The sequence below is a fragment of the Bradysia coprophila genome, assembly GCF_014529535.1.
Source record: "Bradysia coprophila strain Holo2 chromosome X unlocalized genomic scaffold, BU_Bcop_v1 contig_20, whole genome shotgun sequence".
NCBI classification, from domain to species: domain Eukaryota; kingdom Metazoa; phylum Arthropoda; class Insecta; order Diptera; family Sciaridae; genus Bradysia; species Bradysia coprophila.
This window is the reverse complement of record NW_023503307.1, coordinates 619,088-638,506: the sequence shown is the minus strand read 5'-3', so window position 1 is coordinate 638,506 and position 19,419 is coordinate 619,088. Positions and strand designations below refer to the sequence as shown.

At 33.9% G+C, this 19,419-nt stretch overlaps 2 protein-coding genes across 5 annotated transcripts; both read right to left on the bottom strand.

The window, feature by feature from the left end:
- Positions 1-1,772: 1,772 nt before the first annotated feature.
- Positions 1,773-7,466, bottom strand: LOC119068741. Its single transcript, XM_037172444.1, has 3 exons — positions 7,253-7,466; positions 2,075-2,212; positions 1,773-1,991 (listed from the first exon to the last, which is right to left on the bottom strand). The coding sequence occupies exons 1-3, from the start codon at positions 7,326-7,328 to the stop codon at positions 1,870-1,872; spliced, it is 336 nt and encodes a 111-aa protein (XP_037028339.1). The 5' UTR covers positions 7,329-7,466; the 3' UTR covers positions 1,773-1,869.
- Positions 7,467-9,800: 2,334 nt separating this feature from the next.
- Positions 9,801-13,474, bottom strand: LOC119068739 (lachesin-like). Of its 4 annotated transcripts, none has more exons than XM_037172441.1 (8): positions 13,321-13,474; positions 12,830-12,947; positions 12,633-12,762; positions 11,768-11,879; positions 10,973-11,420; positions 10,619-10,758; positions 10,428-10,510; positions 9,801-10,341 (listed from the first exon to the last, which is right to left on the bottom strand). In XM_037172441.1, the coding sequence occupies exons 1-7, from the start codon at positions 13,373-13,375 to the stop codon at positions 10,464-10,466; spliced, it is 1,050 nt and encodes a 349-aa protein (XP_037028336.1). In that variant the 5' UTR covers positions 13,376-13,474; the 3' UTR covers positions 9,801-10,341; positions 10,428-10,463. The 4 variants fall into 4 exon arrangements, 2 of the variants coding, with proteins under 2 accessions (XP_037028336.1, XP_037028335.1); XR_005086216.1 differs by having other exon boundaries at positions 10,250-10,341; positions 10,402-10,510; XR_005086215.1 differs by having other exon boundaries at positions 10,250-10,341; positions 10,407-10,510.
- Positions 13,475-19,419: the final 5,945 nt, after the last annotated feature.

Sequence of the window (19,419 nt, the reverse complement as noted above, 5' to 3'; positions counted from 1 at the left end):
TTTCTATCATTGGATGCACTCATCGGAGGCAAAATTTGAAATATAAAATCTGGGCGAATCTTTGTTGGGATTTGCTCTTTTTTGGAGACTTTAGTATCTCAACATAAACTTTCTCGCCGAGTAAGAGTCAATTTTCGTAAACTACGAACAAATTGAAAAGAAGCCATCGGCGATTTTTAAAACTTACAGACATTGAATGAATTAGGAGCCTTTTCTCAGTATTTACTTTACAAACTTTGTCTTACATAATTTCATTTTCATGCTGGAACTGGTCAAGAATTGGTTTCACCGGGATGGTCAAAATCGCTTTTGATTTAAATCTCTGACAATAAGAAACAGATTTATCTGTAATATTATAGTCGTTAGTAATAATTTTAGAGACACACTCGTTGGACTTTTAAAAATGTCGAAAATCAGCGTGTTGGCTTCGCCTAAATTCATTTTAGATAGAGGAGAAGCTTCTGTCATATAACATATCATCTGTGGGTTTGTTTCGTTGCCGTTCGAATGAATATGTTTGTTCTCGTTCTTGGATGATAGCGGCAATGAGAAAATGAAAAGGCGGTTTGTTTTGCAATATTTCGGATCTAATTTCGACCCTTCATCAGGCTATAATTCATAAATTGAATACATTCAAAACACATTCAATTTATCAATTAAAGCCTGATGAAGGGTCGAAATTAGATCCGAAATATTGCAAAACAAACCGCCTTTTCATTTTCCCATTGCCGCTATCATCCAAGAACGAAAACAAACATATATAACATATCATGTCATATGGTTTGCGTAGATCACTGGAACACTGAACGCCAATTTCGCAATGAACCACCCAGGTATGGTTTAATGTCACATCGGAGGAAATAACAATTTTAAAAACGGATTCTAACGCCCCCTTTTTCATATTATTTTGACAAAATAATGAGTGTGTCCAAGATAAATCGACAGATTTTGAAAAATCCGCCGTACCTGGTATGTCACGGCAGAGTAAAATAAACCGGGCAGGAGCGGTTCATTTTCGAAACGTCAAATAAGGGACCATTGTATGAAAATGAACTCAAATGAACACTGACATAAATTGAAAAATTTTGTTCGCAAAAAATATTGGGCTACTAGATTATTCGAGGGGTAATCACTGATTTACTAGCTCAGTAAATCACGGTAAATCACGGTAAATCACAGTAAATCACAGTAAATCAAGTAAATCAAAAATGAAGTTTCTACTAAATTTGAATCTATTTACTTCAATTTGTATTAGTTCATGAAATTTATCCTATATGTTTACGGCCACGATACTTCGAAATGTAATCCAGTGACAATTAAAAATTTTTCAAAAATTTTTCAACATTTTTTGTGATTTACCGTGATTTACTTGATTTACTAGTGATTACCCCCTTGAGATTATTCAGGTCCCTAGTCAAATCAGCGCTCCTGCCTGGTTAACTTTACTCTGTCGTGGGTATGTACATTCATTGCAATTTCGCACCGACAAGTTGAATATCTTTTCACATTCTGATTTATGCTAGATGTTTCGTCCTTGAATATCTATTGCAGAATGTATAGTTGATCACACGAAAATACGACTTTACATAATATTAATTATTTCACTCTGGAGTTTATGTTTCTGGAGGTGTCGTCTAAAAAGTATGATTGAAGAAAACTTGTAAAGTTCATGACTGACGATTTTTACCTGCAATAATTCTTAAAGAAAATGAAAATTTTCTCATGTGATTTTTTAGCTGTTGATATGATAATAAACAAACACAAAATGAAAATTGGTTAAGAAAAATTTAATTTTCCAAAGTTAAAATAAATAATTTAAAAAAACAAACAAACTAGATGAGAATGTTACACATTGGTGAGCCGTTCCTTTTATTTTCTATACGGGCTATTACAGCAACAATTTGTGATTAAGGAATGTTCATAGCACGAATTAGCATGCAGATACGCACAGTTCGTTACCGGGCAATTGAATCCTATCCCGCCATTAAAACCTGAATTAATTAATGAGAAAAAATTCAATTAACAGAACAATAAAATGTATCGACGTCTTATGACGGTATGAATTGATAATTACCTAATGGTCCATTACAACAGCAAGAGTCATGAATCATTTTATTCGAACAGTATGTGTACACAGACGAATCACAAAGTGGACATCCTTGCGGTGGAATGCCCGGAGGTATTTTTGCTAAACTGTTGACCAGACTCGGACCTGAAAGATTTTTTTATTTATAAAAGTTGTGAGAACAGGTGTGTCATTAAGCGACTCCACACTATAAGCCGTATTATAAGGTGTAAGGCTCAATTGCCCAAAATTTCAAAACAATCTCTCTTCATCTCTAACCAGCGATTTACATATTGCTATTTTGAAGAATGGCCTTCAGCGCAAAAAATGTTCAAATGACGACGTAATCAACAATTCATTCAATCTGTTACAAAATATATAGAACAAAAGAAGTTGCAGATATGCAGACGCGAATAATTTATTTCACTGCTTATACGTTTGTTGTCTGTGAAAGGCAGGGCTATTTAACAAAAACAACAAATTTAACAAAAATTCTGAAAATTTATAAATTTTGTTTTCTGTTATATTTATCTCATTCCAAAGTAATCAGTTTAGCTCAAAGACATGAAAAACAACTGAAAAGGCCGTAGCAACGACAGTTTTTTTATTTTCCAGATAAAATTACGAAAAATTTAGGAATTTTTAAGAATTTAAGATCCTTAAAATAAGCCCTGGTGAAAGGCCAAATTAGTTTCTTTCATGTAAGCCAGATTCCAGTAAACTTCCTCTTTCTAGTGGAAAATGTGTGCTAAGTTTTTCACTGCTAATGTGAGTGCTATTTTAGATTTATGTACCTCCAGTGCCTATTATACTAGATGAAAGTGTACTCTATCGGTATGGTCTAATGTCAAAATTTTTATGGAGCGGAGGAAATAGCGATTTCATATAAACAAACTCACCTCTCAATGAAAATCATCGAAAGGTGAGTTTTTTTTAATATGAAATCGCTATTTCCTCCGGCTTGTATGGACAGACCATACCTGGTTTCTACTTTCATCGATTATACTGCCTCAATCATTTAATTTACTAAACGACAGTTAGCAGTCATCAACGTCTGAAAAACGTACTCATTTTTAATCGATTATAACACATAATCTACATGCTAAGCTAACGTCTTCTCCTATCACTCATTACTTGGCTCAAATTATTACTAAATTATTGTTGGATCGCCTATTGACAATGTAATAAACAATAGCACATAATATCTTCGCACAGACTACAACAATATACAGATGATTATAATCGAAAAGAGACATTTTCGTGTTATTTTTTTAGAAAAGAAAATATGAATGAAAAACTCATTGAGCTAAAATAGTGATTAGAATTTATGGTCTATGTACATACCGTGAAAAAGTTAGTGAGGCGAGAATTGTATATGAATTTGCAGAATAGAATAAATGGATAAAACTTTAGTGAGTTACAGACATTTAATTTTCGAAATAGTTGTCCGTCTATAAATAATTTGTGTTTTTTTAAACGTTTCTAATTTTAGCATAACATAACTGAAGTATATTATGAGAGGTATGGTTGATTTTCTGCATATGTTGGAGGCTATAGTTAGTTCTATGATCGATTTTGTTACATCTCATTTCGTTCGACCGTTTGAGAATTCCATCTTTGGGAATTGATTAGAATAACAGAATTCATTTGAAACTTTTACTATAATATTTTTAGTGATAGTGACCATAATGATCTTTTTCGGCCGTTTTCAATGTAAAATGTTATTTCATGTCAAAAAAAAAATTAAAGTGCTAACTGTGCCAGTAACAGTTCCTGTGACGGTGAACATTCGGTGGAATGATATTCATTTAATTTGACATCTGTGTGTCTATGTAAATCCAAATAATGTACATACTCTCGGTGACGATTCTTAAATTTTCATGTTAATAGTACATTACTGCTATGAGGCTGTATATAAGAGACGTATACGTATACGAGCGCTTGCGCGAGTATTAGTACGAGTCTCTTATATACAGCCTTATATCAGTTAGGTATTTTATCGCAGTAGGGAAACATCTCTTTTTCTAGTGATATAATTTTGCTTGCAAAACCTTTAGCTCTCTAGGGTAAATTTGTTGACTCTTATATACGTCGTGTATATAGCGCACAATACACACACCGTATGCGTTAAAATATATTCCGATGTACTCTAACATTCAAAAGTATTCGATCGTTGAGTGTTTTCAGTGTAAATTGACAAACTTTGAAAGGACGCCAAAAATCGAAATGGTACCGTATTTTCACGAAAGATGGCGCATTGGATAACGTGATCTTTAAAGGAAAAATATAAAAAATGTTTTCACCAAATATGAAAATTTGTAGAATTTTCAATTTTCCCTGAAGGTCTTTCCTTTAAAGATTAAGGATCACGTTATCCAATGCGCCATCTTTCGTGAAAATCCGGTACCATTTCGATTTTTGGCGCCATCTCAAAGTTTGTCAATTTACACTGAAAACACTAAATGATCGAATACTTTTGAACGGTAGTGTATTTTAGAGCAATGATTTCCTTTTCTAAGAAAACACAGATCACTTCTCGCTGCAGTTCGTAAATATCAATGAACGTCAACACAAGGTATGGTTGAATGTCAAACTTTGTATGGAGCGGAGGACATAGCGATTTCATATAAACAAACCCACCTCTCATGTCCTCCGATTTGTTTGAACAGACCATACCTGGTTTATACTTTCATTGGTTGTGTTCCACACTTAGAAAAAGGGACAATAATAAAGTGAAATTAAAAAAAAAAATTGGTAAATATGGCAATTTCGTGAATTTTTGACATTTCTCCCATGTGTCAAAAGTCGTAATGGTTTACCCCCAATGAATTTGTACAAATATAAATTGCGCTCTTTATTACGTTTCAGCCTTCAAAGATAATAGTCTGCGTAAACCAATGTAATGGACAAACATCACTTCGATATTGTATGTCACTACATGTGGAAACAGCGGAAAGTGACTCAGTACTTGTCAATAGTAGATTACATACTTGTGTGGGAAATCGTTGTTTTGAAGAGTGTGGAGTCTGTATGCTGAGCCGAAGGCAATTATGTAGTTTATTTACCTCTTAAGCGCGGCGAAAGTAAATTTTTCTTTTGCGGCACCCCTGCAAAAAATGAATTTCGCAGCACATAGGAGGTAGAGAAGTATTAAGCATCAAAACTCATTTCCCGCAAAGAGAGTATAAACTAAACAGGTATGGTAATTAATGTCAAAATAATATAAAAATGAGTGCGCTTACAAAACCTTTATACACTGATCTATAAAAACTGAGCAAACGACCAGATGAAGCCGAAACGAAACCTTAATGTAACTGTAACATTGTCTAAATGAAGCAACTAATTCTGGTACAATTCATTTCTCAATCTCCAGTTAAGTTTCATTCACTCGACCACTTGACCTCACGTATTATTGTAGAACTATAGCAGATAACTACAGTACAATTCTTCGAAACTGCAAAAAAAAAACCATTACACCCAACTTGTTTGACTATTACACATATTACAACCGAGCAAAAAAAAAATCATAAAATTTTTCAAGTTCGTTGATCTTGTTCTCGCATACCTTCTTTGAATAAATTATTATTAAAATAAAAAGTTAAATTAGCACAGAGTCTTCTGTTGTCATAATACCGGTATACAATCAAGTGAGTGAGATAGTAAAAAGGTAGAAAAATAATTTATTTATTTTGTATCGAGAGAATTAGATAAAATTCTATACATCTTGACCTCATACATCACTGGAAGACTTATAGTTCAGTCAATCGGGGATAGAAACATTTTTGTTATTTTTGTAATGGTTTTCAAAGTAATTTATAAGACATTCTTAAATACTTTGTCAAAACACGTTGTGGTAGATCAAATATCATCACATGAATTACAAAGTAAAAAAAATCTCCCGCTCACATTCAGTGTCTATTTGTTTCGTTTGACTAGACTATCGCCGTATTTTTATTGCTCACCAAAAACGGTGAGTGGGCGATTTGAAAACGATTTTCAAATAAATAAAACTTTTCTAAACTTAAAATACAAAATGGTATTTACGATAAAATCGCGAGTCTTGTTTTACTATATTTGTTCGAAATTAATGTAAAACAATTAATGGCCTACACACATCATATCATACCATAAATACAATATGGGTCAATTGTAAAATTATTGTCAACTCAATAACATCTTCTACTTTAAGCGTCTGACTTAGTTTCGGATAAATTATAATCAAATTGTAATAGTTTTACGTTCTTAATTGGGAAAATCACAGAGTTTATATCTCATAGAAGCGGCTATAACTATCTGCTATCGACAACGACGACAAGAACAAGCCAAGATCCCCAGATAGTATTGAAGCGATAGATGATGTTATATCAAACACTGAGACATGCTTTACACAAATGAAGTAATAGATTTTATGTTTTTTTTCGCATCTCATTTGCTGTTTCCAAAATATAGTTTAAAGAAAAGTTTGAGACTGATCTGAGTAAATTTAAACTTAATAACACAAAGACTGTGAGCAATTAAATTTTGCGAACGGAACCTTCCTAATTTAGGAATCCTAAAACTTGCTTTGTTTTTGTACTAGGTATTTTTTTGTAATTAGGGATCTCAGGGAAACTTTTCTTAGAAAACAACATCGTATGGCAATTGTACAAAAAAATCAGACATTGCTTCTCAAGAAGAATGTCTTCAGAATACCACAGGAACAGCTGTCGCATCGACATTAACAATTTCAGAAATATCAATAAAAAAATAAAGCAACAAAGCCGCTTGCAAATACATAGTCAGAATTCTGATCTACCCAAAGTCTCTACCCAAAATGGACAACTCGAGTTAAATAAAACCATTTTACTGTATTTAAAACTTGTAACAAATAATTTATTCACCGCCTATCTGTCGCAAGACCAGTCCTGTATTTTAAATAAAATTTAGGTCAACACATTCGCATTTAGTCATCGATCATAATGTCGACGTATTTGAGACACAAACAGACATGTACATTTTTACCGTTTTATTCGAAAAAGCAACAGTTGACGATCTCACTTATATCGTCTTGAGATAAACAAAATTAATTTTGATTTAATTATCTCTCGTAACGATTTAGGCAAGGATTTTTTATCGTTCTTGACTATTTCCAAATCCGTCGAATACTTAAAACAAATCAAACGTAAAACAATAAAATTGTCGTATTACCAGTGTTAATGAAAGTTTCGGTAGTAGAAGCAATTAAAGCACATAAAACTGAGCAAAATAAGATGACAAATTTCATTTTATTATTTCTCGGAGTTTTTGAAAAGTTTAAAAATTTAAAAATTGAATCAACACTTTGCAACGATTAATGTTCCGTTCTTAATATCTGCATACGATCACAGTTGATGAATAACTGAATAGAGCCGGTGTATGTCTGGTAGAAGACTTTAGACTTTTTCGACCTATCGTTAATCATGTTATTCTTCTTGTTACTTTTACCATTTATTGTTGACTCATCGTTGAGGTGAAGGTAGAGTGATATGTTGGACAAGTAAATGCAAGAAACTAATTCAAGTTGTTTAAGGGTTGGAGGTGTTGAATTAATTTTGGTTGTTTTTACGTCCTTTATTAATTGTGGTGATTGCAGGAGCTATACACTGATCATGCAAATGCAATCAGTAGAAAATACTTTATTGAACGAAGTGAATTCAAAATGAATAATTTCATTTTAAAATGAGCCAGATTTTATTGAAAACATTTTGGCATCGCTGACAATATTTTTATTTGCATTTTTTGCGTCGATGATTTTATTTTTCTAAAATGAAAATAAAAAATAGAATGAAGAGTGGGTCCTCAACTGAACAGAGAAATACTCAATTTTGTTTCTGGTGAAATTTATTTTCTACTTGCATAAGAAAGTAAATTTTATAATAGCTATTTATACCGCTGAGTGATAAATATTTTAATGCTACCGTAGTATTACTCTCATTAACATAGAAAATATACAGAGACCTATGAAATTACACACTTTTGTAATAGATGACTTGTTTTCGTTGTATGAATTAAGACGTTATAAACAATCTCAAGTAGCAATGTCATGATAATAGTTATTTCTGTATCTGACTGATTGTCACATAAGGCCGCACATCTGGTGCCTAAAAACGCATTTATGATTCGGTTCAATATATAAATTCTTTCTTATGAAAATAATTTTCACCTCCCAACAGCTACATCAATGTAAAAAAAAATATTCCCATGACCTGAGACCCTTCGAATAGGTTCGGAAAGTGAAATGCTATTCAACATCCCAGGTAACTCTGTAGTCTCACCTGTGAACAGTCACTTCAAATTCAAATTAAACATTTCATCTTTCTTGGTACACAATTAAGAATAGGCACTTAATAAATATATTCCCTAATCTCATGTCTCAATTAGAACGAAGAAGTAGTAGGAACGTCAGGATTCGACATTATTTTGGATGGGTTAATTAAGCGCTTTTTCGTAAAAGTATATTTCAATTTTTATAGCGAATATCGACAACATCCTAAAAATTGAACTTTATCGTCGTTGAACAGAAATGAAGGAGAGTGGAAGTAGTGAAGTCGTCGGTACAAGACACACTAGAATTGATATCCCAAATTACAGCTATGAATCTTTTATTGATCAAGAAAAACCTAAAAAAATCGTTATTAGGAAATACATGAGTTTTCCAGGCCATATCTCAGGCCAATGAACATGGATCACGGCCGGCCGGCTGCAATCAAAAATACTTGGAAGAAGCTTCCGAGTGACACCTCATTTTTGAACAACGGATTGGAAATGACCAGGGAAATGGCTTTAAAGTTCCTAGACACTTCTTGGGGGCAACATTCTGACTCCACAAAAAAAAAGTTCATACGTCTAATATCGGCAATGAGCCATACTATCCACAACAGAAGAAATTTTTCGAAAATATATTGTATTTTCGAAGATATTCGACTTTAGGTTTCGACGTTTTCATATAAATGGCTTTTCCGGTTGGAAATAGTATTTTATGCATCCGACAACTGAAATACGACCTATTTTGCCATGATTTTTCATTAGGAAATGTCAGTTTTTCCCGAACTATATATCGTGCGGGAAAAAACTTCATTTCTTTACGATTTATAGTGCAGGACTATACGATTGATTAAATTTAATATGGTGAATGTGAAGTGTGTATGTTTTCAAGTAAATTGATGTGTTTTGTCTATTTCAGTTGTCCGATGCACAAAACGTTGTTCGTACCTCGACAGGAAATGGATTTTTTCAGCACACGTCCTAATTTAACACGCCCTAAACTTAACGAGCGAAGCGAGTAAGGAAAATTAGGACGTGTGCTGAAAAAATCCATTTCCTGTCGAGGTACGAACAACGTTTTGTGCATCGGACAACTGAAATAGACAAAACACATCAATTTACTTGAAAACATACACACTTCACATTCACCATATTAAATTTAATCAATCGTATAGTCATAGAAAAATTCATGTAATTCTTTTCCCGCACTATAAATCGTAAAGAAATGAAGTTTTTTCCCGCACGATATATAGTTCGGGAAAAACTGACATTTCCTAATGAAAAATCATGGCAAAATAGGTCGTATTTCAGTTGTCGGATGCACAAAACAATTTTCCATTTTCCATGGCAAACAACATAGAAAAAGGAGAAATCTTAAAGAACTCAAGACGTCCGGACTAAATCCTCTTTTTAGCGCCTTCTCTTAGGCTCTTAGGTATCAGAAAGACGAATAAAAATTCTACAAAATGTTTTATTAGACCAAAATTTTCAAAATAATTGGTTGACATGGCGTTTATTATAAATGGAAGTTACAATCTACGTTCAATAAAAAAATTATTTTATTTAAATCTAATTTTGTACTTTTTTGTATTTACGTTTTGTAATTGTGTCCTGAAGTTGTTTTTTTTTTGTTTGGTTTTTGAGCGATTATTTAAATATTACAAAATAATTTTCAATCTCATTTGTTACAAGAGGAGGAAAAAACAAATTACAAAAATACTTTTTATCGTTCAAAGAAAGAAAGAATAAAAAAATCGGAAATATTATATCAGGAATGTGAGCATATTCATATTGGTAGTATATTGGATAGTATGCAAGTGAATAAAACAAAAATCATTTGGTATTTACGATGAATTTCTCTTGTAAGTTTTAGACAAACGACAAATTGATCGTAATAGCTACACAACCCAACAATAAAATTAGATTGGAATGGTACATCGATTCACATGAGCTCCATTGTAAACCAGCAAAATATATGTTCGGAACGCGTTGAGCTGAAATTCACACAAAATAATTAAATTTACACAAAGTTTGTACGCTTGAAAATGAAAAAAAAAACAACAAAATTGTGGATCAGCACCTCACAACATTAATACAATCAAATTAATTGGTTATCTCAATTTCTGCTGCTCGCGTGCCATGGATACACATAGATAACCGATTCTAAATAATAAATGAAATCAAAGAAAATTAAAACGAAAATCAAGAGCAAAAACAATTACAAAAAATAGGTAAAGAATCCGTCAAGGATCCACACTGCACCAAACTTACCGAATAAATTAATTCTGGCCTCAGAGTGTCCTACTTTGTTATTAGCCTTGCAATAGTAATTTCCATACTGATAACTTTTCATAGTTTTTACACGCAGAACAGAGTTAGTGATTTCGTCAACAGTAGCGGTATTTGAAATTCTAGACAAAAAAAAAATGAAATTCAGCAATGTGGATTCTGTAGAAATGCCTGAGTGGACTTCATTCCAAAAATAAGTATTCGGTCAGCCAGTCAATATTTTTCATAGACATTACCCAACAAATAAAAAATAAATTTTCGTTGCCACTGTGCAACAAAACTGCAACGGTCAAAATCAACCAAAATAATTTCTTTTCCCAAATTGAATTTCCTTACCCATAATCGTCATTGTTGTTTAGTTGAACACCGTCTTTATACCAGAGTACAGCCGGTGCCGGGAAGGCAATCACATTACATTCCAGTTCGATGTCATAATCTACAGCTTGAGCAACTTTCGGTCTTGGTATGGATATGACTGGCGCAAATTCAACTTCAAAGTCAATATTTTTCTTATCTTTTCCAACCACATTCTCTGCAACGCAATAATACGTGCCACGATCTTCTTTCGTTACCGACGAGATCTTTAAAACATTGCCACTAAACGTGTGACCACCACTCGGCATAATGGCATTATATTCACGAATCCATGAAATGCTTGGTCGCGGATAACCTTCAGCGACGCACTTCAGTTCGGCAGCATTGCCAGACAAAACGGTTACGGATATAGTTGAGGCGTCCGTTGATTTTGAGGTGTTACTGCCAGATGTAACGGAAATTGTTGTCGCTTTGCGAAAAAAAGAAGTTTTCTTTTGAATTTATTGTATCTTACTTACACGCAAAGTGCATAAAGAAAATTGATCTAGAACTTTATAGGTAAAAAATAGTGAAAGTTTTCATTTGTCGCTCCATTGATGTAATCGACTAAAATTTCGTTCCCATGATTGAGATGATTGTTGTGGTAGGGTAATCTCACACAACATTTAATAATTCTTTGAACATCGTCCAGTCACGTGTCTCCACAAAGCTTCTCCTCCTCTTTCTTCTTCATCTCCTCTTTGACATCAGACATCATTTATGAATGGCCCCAGAGCGTGAAAATTATTTTGTTTTTTCCGAAGTTACTCAACTTACCATATGGTGGCGTTCGAACCAACAGTTCGACGTGCAACGTTGTCTTCACATTAGGAGATATGATAATTTGACATTCGTATATTGCTGTGTCAGAGGTCTGAATATCTGAGATCTAAAGTTTAAAAAAATCAAAAATACAATTTAACTCAATCAATCGACGGCAGGCATAAAATATTTATTGATTCTATTACTTTACTGCCCGCCCGATGCGAAAGTTGACCATTACAAAGGAGTTAGTCACTGCAAAAATGATCTCTTACATAAAGAATTCATTTTCGATTCATTTAACATGAACTCTTTTGTGAAATATTCAACTTTCGCATGGGAAGGTCGTAAACTACTTAATTCATTAATTCACAATTTTGGGCTGCTCGTAGACTCCATTGCATGTTTTTGTGCAACTTGCTTCGGTAACTGTCTTTTCGACAAGTATCTTTCGTCTAAGGCCTGTTTTTAAGCAACAGGCTTGTTGCTCAAAGACACACTTGTATGTTTGTTTTTATCACAAAATTCTTCCCTCATGTAATGAATTACTTTCGCAGCATCCACTGTAATCTACAATTATTTGATCCAAATATTTGAAGTCTATACGTTTACTACTACTAACTCATCGAGTTCGACTCCCTGGGTGAGGCAAATATTTTTATGATTTTTTTACTTAAAAGATAATGACGACCGTAAAGCGCCAGTACGATTTTCTCTTTATAGCTTTAGTGGCAATAGAGCACCCAGTTCAAGGATGTGAAGACTGAGTCTAACTCGTCTGAACAACTGAACTGCTGGTGAGTACAAAATAGATGTTTCCTTTGCACTCACTGTTACCTGTCGGACCTTAAATGAAATTAATGAAATATCTACAACTTACGTGCAACAGATACGATTCCGATATCGAATCATTCCCGATTTTCAATTCGAATCTTGGATCCTTCATTGTCATTTGATTGTTAATTGATAATACCACATTATCGGTTGGATGATCACGATCCTTTTTCGTCCTGTAGCGTAAAATTTTTAAATTTGTTTAATAAAAGTTCCACTCGAAAATGGAAAATTATTTCTAACCAAATAACCGCATATTGGTCGGGATTCTTAACCGTACAGTTCAATACAGCCGATTCACCAATGCTTTTCACTTGCTCCGGTGATATGGATATAATAGACGGTTTCTCCTTACATGATGCTAAAAATTGTCGAAGAGAAATATTTTTAAATCCGGCAACCAATACTATTCAAAGTTGTTATCACTCAATGAAAGGTCAAGTCAACGCCATTGATTAAACCGAATGGAATATAAATAAATCATTCAATTGTGTGTACAACACAATGATGTTCATTCAGAGACGCTCTCATACATTACAAATATATAATTTTGACTTAATGGTAGTATATTATACATGTACACCGCATACACCAAAAATGGAAATGGACACCGAAAACACTACCAGCAATTAACTCATTCGATTTTATTTATCATTCCCTTTGATCTAAATTCGTGAATGGCACAACCACCGAAAATTATCTCTTCGAAATGTAATTCAATTGGATCTACTTACAATAAACAACAAATGTACACAATAGGATCAATTTTGATGCACTTAAAATCGGCATTTTTGTTGGAATAAACAAAGAAATACGTACGATGGGTTAAATTGTTGAGTGCAAACTAAATGTACACAATCTCAATACACAGAAGCATACGTTGAAGAAAATGTGTATATTAACCATCCAAAATGGACCAACCAGTTTTCACATGGAAATATGTAGTACTTGCTTCCACACCACATTCATATATTTACACTCGATGAATACAATGGTACTTTTACGGAGGGTTTGTATCCATCAATGTGTTGGTGTTAAATTAGGACTGTATGACTAAACCGTAAAATGTAGAAGTGAATTTCATTCTATAAACTCCAGTATGAAAAGCAGTATGGAATGTGTGTTTGGAGGTGACTGTTTCAAATATGACTGTTTTATTATACTAATATACTATGGAAAAATGTGACTGTTTCCTTACTCTGGAATTTGACTACCTAACTATGGAAACTAGTCAATTGTTCGATTTTGTTTTCAAGAAGCTGCGTATGATGTGTCCGCTTATTGAATTCCGTTTATGTGTTCATTCTAAGAACACTAATTTATGTGCAACCTTACAATTGTTGTCTGTAACAACTATTTAAGTGTTACAAACCAACATTACTGATTTTTTGAGCCCATTTTTAAATTAATTTTTCTATTTGTTTGAAGGACATGGTAAAAAAACAGCAGTTTTTGTAAATAAAGGAATTTTCGACCATATCCCCCTACCATATTTTCTATTGAATTTAAATTGGGCTAGAAAAATCAGAAATAATTCTACCTTTCATGGGAAAAAAGTTTATCAAAATCGGTTGAGAAGTTGCAGAGATGCCGGAGTTACGCCCTTTAGTGATGTTGCCCTCGATTTGTATATTGTAGTGCGTCAACATTTATTCGATGAAATAGTATAAATTCGCCTTTGTGCATACATGTCCGAAGATAGTCCAAGTCCAAAATTTAGAACCCGCCTCCTGTAGAAGAAAAGACCCGCCTCTTTTCAATTTAAGTTCATAATGTTAACGTTAAAGGTGTGTCTAATTTAAGAGAAATAGGCGTGTCTTTAAAACGGGCAGTCTATTTTAATAAAATAAAATATTTCTTACCGATTCTGGACTGTCCAACTTTTTTCGCGAGTCTTATTTCTGGACTGTCCAACTTTTTCTTCGACTCTTATTTCTGGACAGTCCAATTTTCTACTTACGAATCTATTCTGGACTGTCCAACTTTTTTCGCGAGTCTTATTTCTGGACTGTCCAACTTTTTTCGCGAGTCGTATTTCTGGACTGTCCAACTTTTTTCGCGAGTCTTATTTCTGGACTGTCCAACTTTTTCTTCGACTCTTATTTCTGGACAGTCCAATTTTCTACTTACGAATCAATTCTGGACTGTCCAACCAATACCAATTTTAATTGTACATAAAAATCGTTTTAACACGCCGAGCGATCCGGCCCATTGCCCCGTAGCGAAGCGGAGGGCCGCAATGCGAGCCGGGCGCCGGAACGGTGTCGGTAACTTAGGAGTTAATTTTTTTTCTCTCGCATCGTCTAATAATTAGTCTGTGTGAAGGCGTTAGCTCGTTCCTAGGGAATTCATCCTTTTACGAAATTTAACGTAAAGGCGTTTTGTTCCAAACCTTGGGAATTCAACCTTTTATTGATTCGTAGGTATAAAATTGGACAGTCCAGAAATAAGACTCGCGAAAAAAGTTGGACAGTCCAGAATTGATTCGTAAGTAGAAAATTGGACTGTCCAGAAATAAGCGTCGAAGAAAAAGTTGGACAGTCCAGAAATAAGACTAGCGAAAAAGGTTGGACAGTCCAGAATTGATTCGTAAGTAGAAAATTGGACTGTCCAGAAATAAGAGTCGAAGAAAAAGTTGGACAGTCCAGAAATAAGACTCGCGAAAAAAGTTGGACAGTCCAGAAATACGACTCGCGAAAAAAGTTGGACAGTCCAGAAATAAGACTCGCGAAAAAAGTTGGACAGTCCAGAATTGATTCGCAAGTAGAAAATTGGACTGTCCAGAAATAAGAGTCAAAGAAAAAGTTGGACAGTCCAGATATAAGACTCGCGAAATAAGTTGGACAGTCCAGAATCGGTAAGAAATATTTTATTTTATTAAAATGGACTGCCTGTTTTAAAGACACGGCTATTTCACTTAAATTAGACACACCTTTAACGTTAACATTATGAACTTAAATTGAAAAGAGGCTGGTCCTTTCTTCTACAGGAGGCGGGTTCTAAATTTTGGACTTGGACTAAGTTCGGAGATATTTGTGCATAAAGTCTTTTTTTCTATCTCGTGCTTCAATGGACACTTGTACAAATGATGTGTTTTCAGCCTTCATTCAACTCAATACTTCCCATTTAGACACATGATAGGAAATAGTTGTTTTTCCTAACTAGTGCTGGAATATCCAACGTCGTTTATTAGTGAATTCGGTTCCAGTACTCGTCACCGGCTCATGTAGGATACCTCAAATTCGCTAAAAAAAACCTTTTTGCATGCGTTAGGAAAAAAACTATTATGATGACATCGAGTGCAATTTGCGTTTGTAGACACTAGATTGTGACACGAGACCGCAGGGTGGTAACAAATATATTCAATCGAATGCATTGATTTCGAGATAATTGGCAGGAATTGGGAAAACGTCCAAAAATAATCGGTATTTTTAAACCCTCTAGAAAAACGTTCAATATTTACATTGTCTAATATGCATATTGCTGTAGTGCTAATCGTGGGTCTGGGAAGTCGGTGACTTGCATCACATCCATTATACTACCGCGTGGTCATGATCTAATAATAGGGAAAGAGAAATGTATAGTACACAAGTATTATACAATATTATTTGAGTGGGTCACACACATGACGCCGCCACGCCGTAATATTTATTATTTATTGAGAAATTGAGATTATACGGATTGTTTTGAATATTACTTCATCACTTAAGATAAACCGATGACGGTGCAGAGTGAACAATGTTTACTAAACACATCATATCAATTACGATTAAAATTCTAAAATAGAAAATCCGATCTAAAAATAAATTATGATAAACGAAAGTGCGGTCTTGCAGACTGTTCTCTCAGCTGATGTTTATGTTTCGCATCCATCTGCCAGGAGATGAAACGTATATATATTCCACACATAATTATAAACGATTAAAATGCGTTAGATTTGTGTTTTATTGTTTGGCATTAAATTCATAATAGCAGCACCGAACTGTGTAACTGTTTTTTATTAGTTAATTGAGTTGTACCCCACACCTACGTGTTATACAATGAAATTAAGAGACCTGTTACTTTCATTGAGAATACTAGGACCTTTAAGAGGATGAAAATAATAGCGAAATTAATGGGCACTCATCACTTAGTGATTAAAAGGAAAATTTTTGTTGTCTTTAACTCGGTGACGAATAGGGGTACACGACGTTTATTGTCACACGAGGCTTACATTGCATATTTTGTGCCTAAAAGAGGATTTATCAATCACAGTTCACCGAAAAAATAGTTATTTGCTCACCGAGGATATTGTGCGTTGAAAATTCCTAATTTTTTCCCGAGGTGAACACAACGTTTTCCTCAATAAAGGCTTCCGAAGTTTCAGCTGAGGGGAGAAAATGACTATTTCTCGCCTGCGTTGTGAAATAGTACATTACTGCTATAAGGCTGTAATGTACTATTATCGCTCAGTTACATAATAACGTAAGAATCATATAGAAAATTGTTTTTTTTTTAATTTTCATTGGACACTGCACAGTAACAGACTAGCAGCGAAAAAAGTCATCAGAAAAATCAGATTTGAATCCAATGAATTCGCAACACTCTAATGACCCTGTAGTAGTACCAGTAATAAAAAAACATCGCAACAAGCTATAAACAACTCAAAACCCTTTTTTGCGCGATGTTGCATTATACTGTCGTTGTTTAAGGGTGAACTACATTCATTTCCTTTGGTAAATGGTTGAATTTTTTTCAATAAATTTCTTGGTAGTGGCGTGTCTAATTTTCACATTATAATGGTCTGTGGTAATGGTATTGAGCCAAAAAAAATGTAACATTTTGGCAATAAAAACCCATGAACAGGAAATCAACTCTAAATTATTTTTTTAACATAAAGGGGACTATTTGGTCGTGAATAGTTGGAATATCATTGGAAACGTGTAACGTATCTTTGATCTTGGCTTTCTTTGCAAATTTTTCTTCGTTTAATTTGTTTACTTAAGTTAGTGTTATGAGGCAATCAAATGAGAAATTTTCACCAAAAAAAAGTAAGTTATTTTAATACGGCCAAGCATTACCTTTGACATTATTCCTTTCTTTGAATTTATATGCTGCTATTCTCACAATAAGTCCATTATATTACATGAAAGGTAAAGAAATTCCTTACCGTTACATTAGCTACTACTTAAATTCCGTTTCTTTTGGCAATAAATTTGCATGGAAAAACCTCACAAAACGAGGAAATATTCAAACCTTTCAATTCATATACTTGAAAGACGATATCATCAATCTTCACAATTTGAACTGCAGTTAAGTTTGAAGAGATTAGTGAAAGAAGAATACCGCGACGCTACACACGTTACTATACACGTTTTTCGTATGTCATACTATCTATTTGATTATGCAAACATATAACGATATAGCCTACAACCCATGAACGTGAAATTTTCACAAAAAAAATAAATCTTAAAAAGTGCGCGAAGCGAGAGTACAAAAGCCCGTAAGAACTATTTGCCTTTATAAATAAAACTTACTTAGAAAAATCAATCTAGCCGATCTATCCGTTTATGTACAAAAAAACTTATGGCTGAGTAGTGTTCCATTCCTAGGGCCCTTACTCACCGTCACCGTCACGATACAATGAACCAATTTAATAAAATTTTTGCAAAACCCTAGTACACTTAGACGGAATTTGTCATCTAAACCTTTAGACAAACACTTCGCTCTTACCGTCTGCTTCAAATTCCACGTTTGACAAACAACATTTTAATCCTAAAAGCCCCCAGTACCTCGAACAAGACTTTAAAAAAAACTTCACTGTGCTTTAAATATGATATCCCATTTGCAACGTGTCCAACTTAATTCCCTCATAAATAACATTTTCGAATAATGACGATCAGATCATTCTTGCCGTTAAAGTCAACAGTAGAATGGTAAAAATAATAAATTAATGAGAAATGTGCTGAAAGTGTGATATAATAAAGAAGTGTCGTAGGAACATACAGTTCAGATCAACGGAAAACGAAAACAAATCATAAGAAACAACGTCAAACAGGTAACAAAAGAGTCAAAGTTTTTGGAGGAAGAGGTTCTGACGCATTTTAGCAACCGCACATTATTTTGAAAGGATATGTGTGATGAGGTCGTCGCCTGGCCTGGCATGTGCAGTTTAATACTGTTGCATATACATCCAGTTTCAATGATCGCAAAATTAAATTTGGCATGCTCTTCCAGATTTTATTGTGTAATATAGACATCTTATTTTATTCCACATATCTACATTTTCTTCGAATTACTTTTCGGATCTCTTATTGTCAGTGTATAACGGATATTACCCTACTGAATTTCCCATATTTAAGACATTAAGTGAAGTTACGTACAGAACAAATTCCCTTCTCTCTTCTTCTAAACTTTCTGTATAGTGGCTGACTATTGTCGCCAATTTCTTAATTAATAAAAATGGTAAATCGCGCTAATCGACTTAAATGCCAATCCAAAAACATCATCCAAGAAAAAAATTATAGACGTTTATATACAAATTTTCCTGCTGGCCCATTAGAAAAATTTTTGAGTGGGTCTGCATAGTATGTATGTTTCTATATGTTTCAAATTGAATATTGAATATTTTTCGAAACATCTACGACGACAATTTTTTCTCCCGATAAATATTCGACGCTGATACATTGTAAGTACAGAGTTGAATAAATACATATATATCGCGCGCCAGAGAAATAGAACTGTGCGGTTGCACTGACAAGCCGCGTCGATCTACCTTTAGGCGATATATTTACCAACCGTCGTATAATTATTATGTACTTGGAGCAGTAACGAGTACGTTACACTACTGTACA

What these genes read in the sequence shown, in the direction of transcription:
- LOC119068739 (XM_037172440.1), bottom strand. Translation starts at nt 13,375, where the DNA reads ATGCCGATTTTAAGTGCATCAAAATTGATCCTATTGTGTACATTTGTT. An exon ending in GACCAATATGCGGTTATTTG is followed by an intron (nt 12,763 to 12,829) that starts GTTAGAAATAAT and finishes TTTACGCTACAG; the next exon opens with GACGAAAAAGGATCGTGATC. An exon ending in GGTTCGAACGCCACCATATG is followed by an intron (nt 11,421 to 11,767) that starts GTAAGTTGAGTA and finishes TTTTTCGCAAAG; the next exon opens with CGACAACAATTTCCGTTACA.
- LOC119068741 (XM_037172444.1), bottom strand. Translation starts at nt 7,328, where the DNA reads ATGAAATTTGTCATCTTATTTTGCTCAGTTTTATGTGCTTTAATTGCT. An exon ending in CGAAACTTTCATTAACACTG is followed by an intron (nt 2,213 to 7,252) that starts GTAATACGACAA and finishes AAAATCTTTCAG; the next exon opens with GTCCGAGTCTGGTCAACAGT. An exon ending in CTGTTGTAATGGACCATTAG is followed by an intron (nt 1,992 to 2,074) that starts GTAATTATCAAT and finishes TAATTAATTCAG; the next exon opens with GTTTTAATGGCGGGATAGGA.